Raw genomic sequence first — 1,167 nt, 5'->3', positions numbered from 1 at the left:
ACAGACTCAAAGGCCAGGTAGCCCTGGCTGATCAGATCCAGCCTCGTCAACTCTTGAGTAAGTCTCAGGAAGCTCGCTTGGTTTCTTGGATCCTCCGCCAAGAGTCTCTCGGCTATGCTCCTCCCACAGTCAGATCCGCGCATGTGTGGAGGCTCTTATAAAGCAACTGAACAACGAGCGGACAGTGGGGCGCAACTGGGTCTCTAAATTCATCAATCGCCATCCGGACATCAAGAACAAGCGTGGGAGACGTCAGGAAGCTAACCGATTTAATGCTTTTACGCCTCGGGCGGTTCACTGGTTCTTCGATATCAGGAAAAGGAGTATGGATGGATTAAACCAGAAAATACCGTGAATGTTGACGAAGGCGGTATTATGTCTGGCTTTGGTGAGTATTTGGCTTGTCTTTCATTACTTTTACTAACCAGACTCTTTTGCCAGGTTTGGATAGTCTTGTGGTTGGGAGTGCAGACCCAAAACGGAAGGCCCTTCTGAAAGGGCCACAGTCCCGCAACTGGACCTCATTTATTGAAGCTATCACCGCGGACGGCCGTGTCCTTACCCTGGCATTATCTTTAAGGGCAAAGAGCTTCAGAAACAGTGGTTCTTGACGGAATTCGGCAAAATAGCCGACTGGCATTACATAACGTCGCCCAACGGATGGACGGACAACCATATCGCTATTGAGTGGCTTGAGAGGGTCTATTTGCCCCAGACGCGACCAGCCGATGCCTCAGATGCTAGACTGATCATATTAGATGGACATGGAAGTCATGCAACGGTGCGTTTCTTTATCCACCTCTGTAGGAATTACTGTTAACCGAGACCAGGATGCATGGATGGCCACATGCTTTTGAACAACGTTTATTGCTGTTACCTTCCTGCCCACTGCTCATGGCCTCCAGCCGTTAGATAACGGTGTATTCAATGCCTCCAAGGCAGCTTACCGGAAAGAACTTCAGAAATTGACCTGTTTGACCGATTCTGCGCCTGTTCATAAGGTCAATTTTATACGGGCATATGCTAAAGCGCGCGAGGTTGGAATGACGGCAAAGAATATATTGTCCGGCTGGAGGGTCACTGGGAATTGGCCGATCTCACGATCCAAGGCATTGCGGCATCCAGAAATTCACGCGGACATTGTAGAGACGTCTCCAAAGTCCGCGC

General features: G+C 49.7%; 1 protein-coding gene across 1 annotated transcript; it reads left to right on the top strand.

Annotated features, from left to right (window-relative positions):
- Positions 1-375: 375 nt before the first annotated feature.
- HRG_01187 (DDE superfamily endonuclease domain-containing protein) lies at positions 376-857 on the top strand (the record flags this gene model as incomplete). The annotated part of the gene is made up of 4 exons (XM_044859658.1): positions 376-388; positions 442-554; positions 602-781; positions 831-857. The coding sequence occupies 4 exons, from the start codon at positions 376-378 to the stop codon at positions 855-857; spliced, it is 333 nt and encodes a 110-aa protein (XP_044726058.1).
- Between the last annotated feature and the right edge of the window lie 310 nt (positions 858-1,167).

Source organism: Hirsutella rhossiliensis, assembly GCF_020360975.1.
Source record: "Hirsutella rhossiliensis strain HR02 chromosome Unknown scaffold00001, whole genome shotgun sequence".
NCBI classification, from domain to species: domain Eukaryota; kingdom Fungi; phylum Ascomycota; class Sordariomycetes; order Hypocreales; family Ophiocordycipitaceae; genus Hirsutella; species Hirsutella rhossiliensis.
Note: the sequence above shows the minus strand (reverse complement) of the source record. Positions and strands in the feature narration are given on the sequence as shown.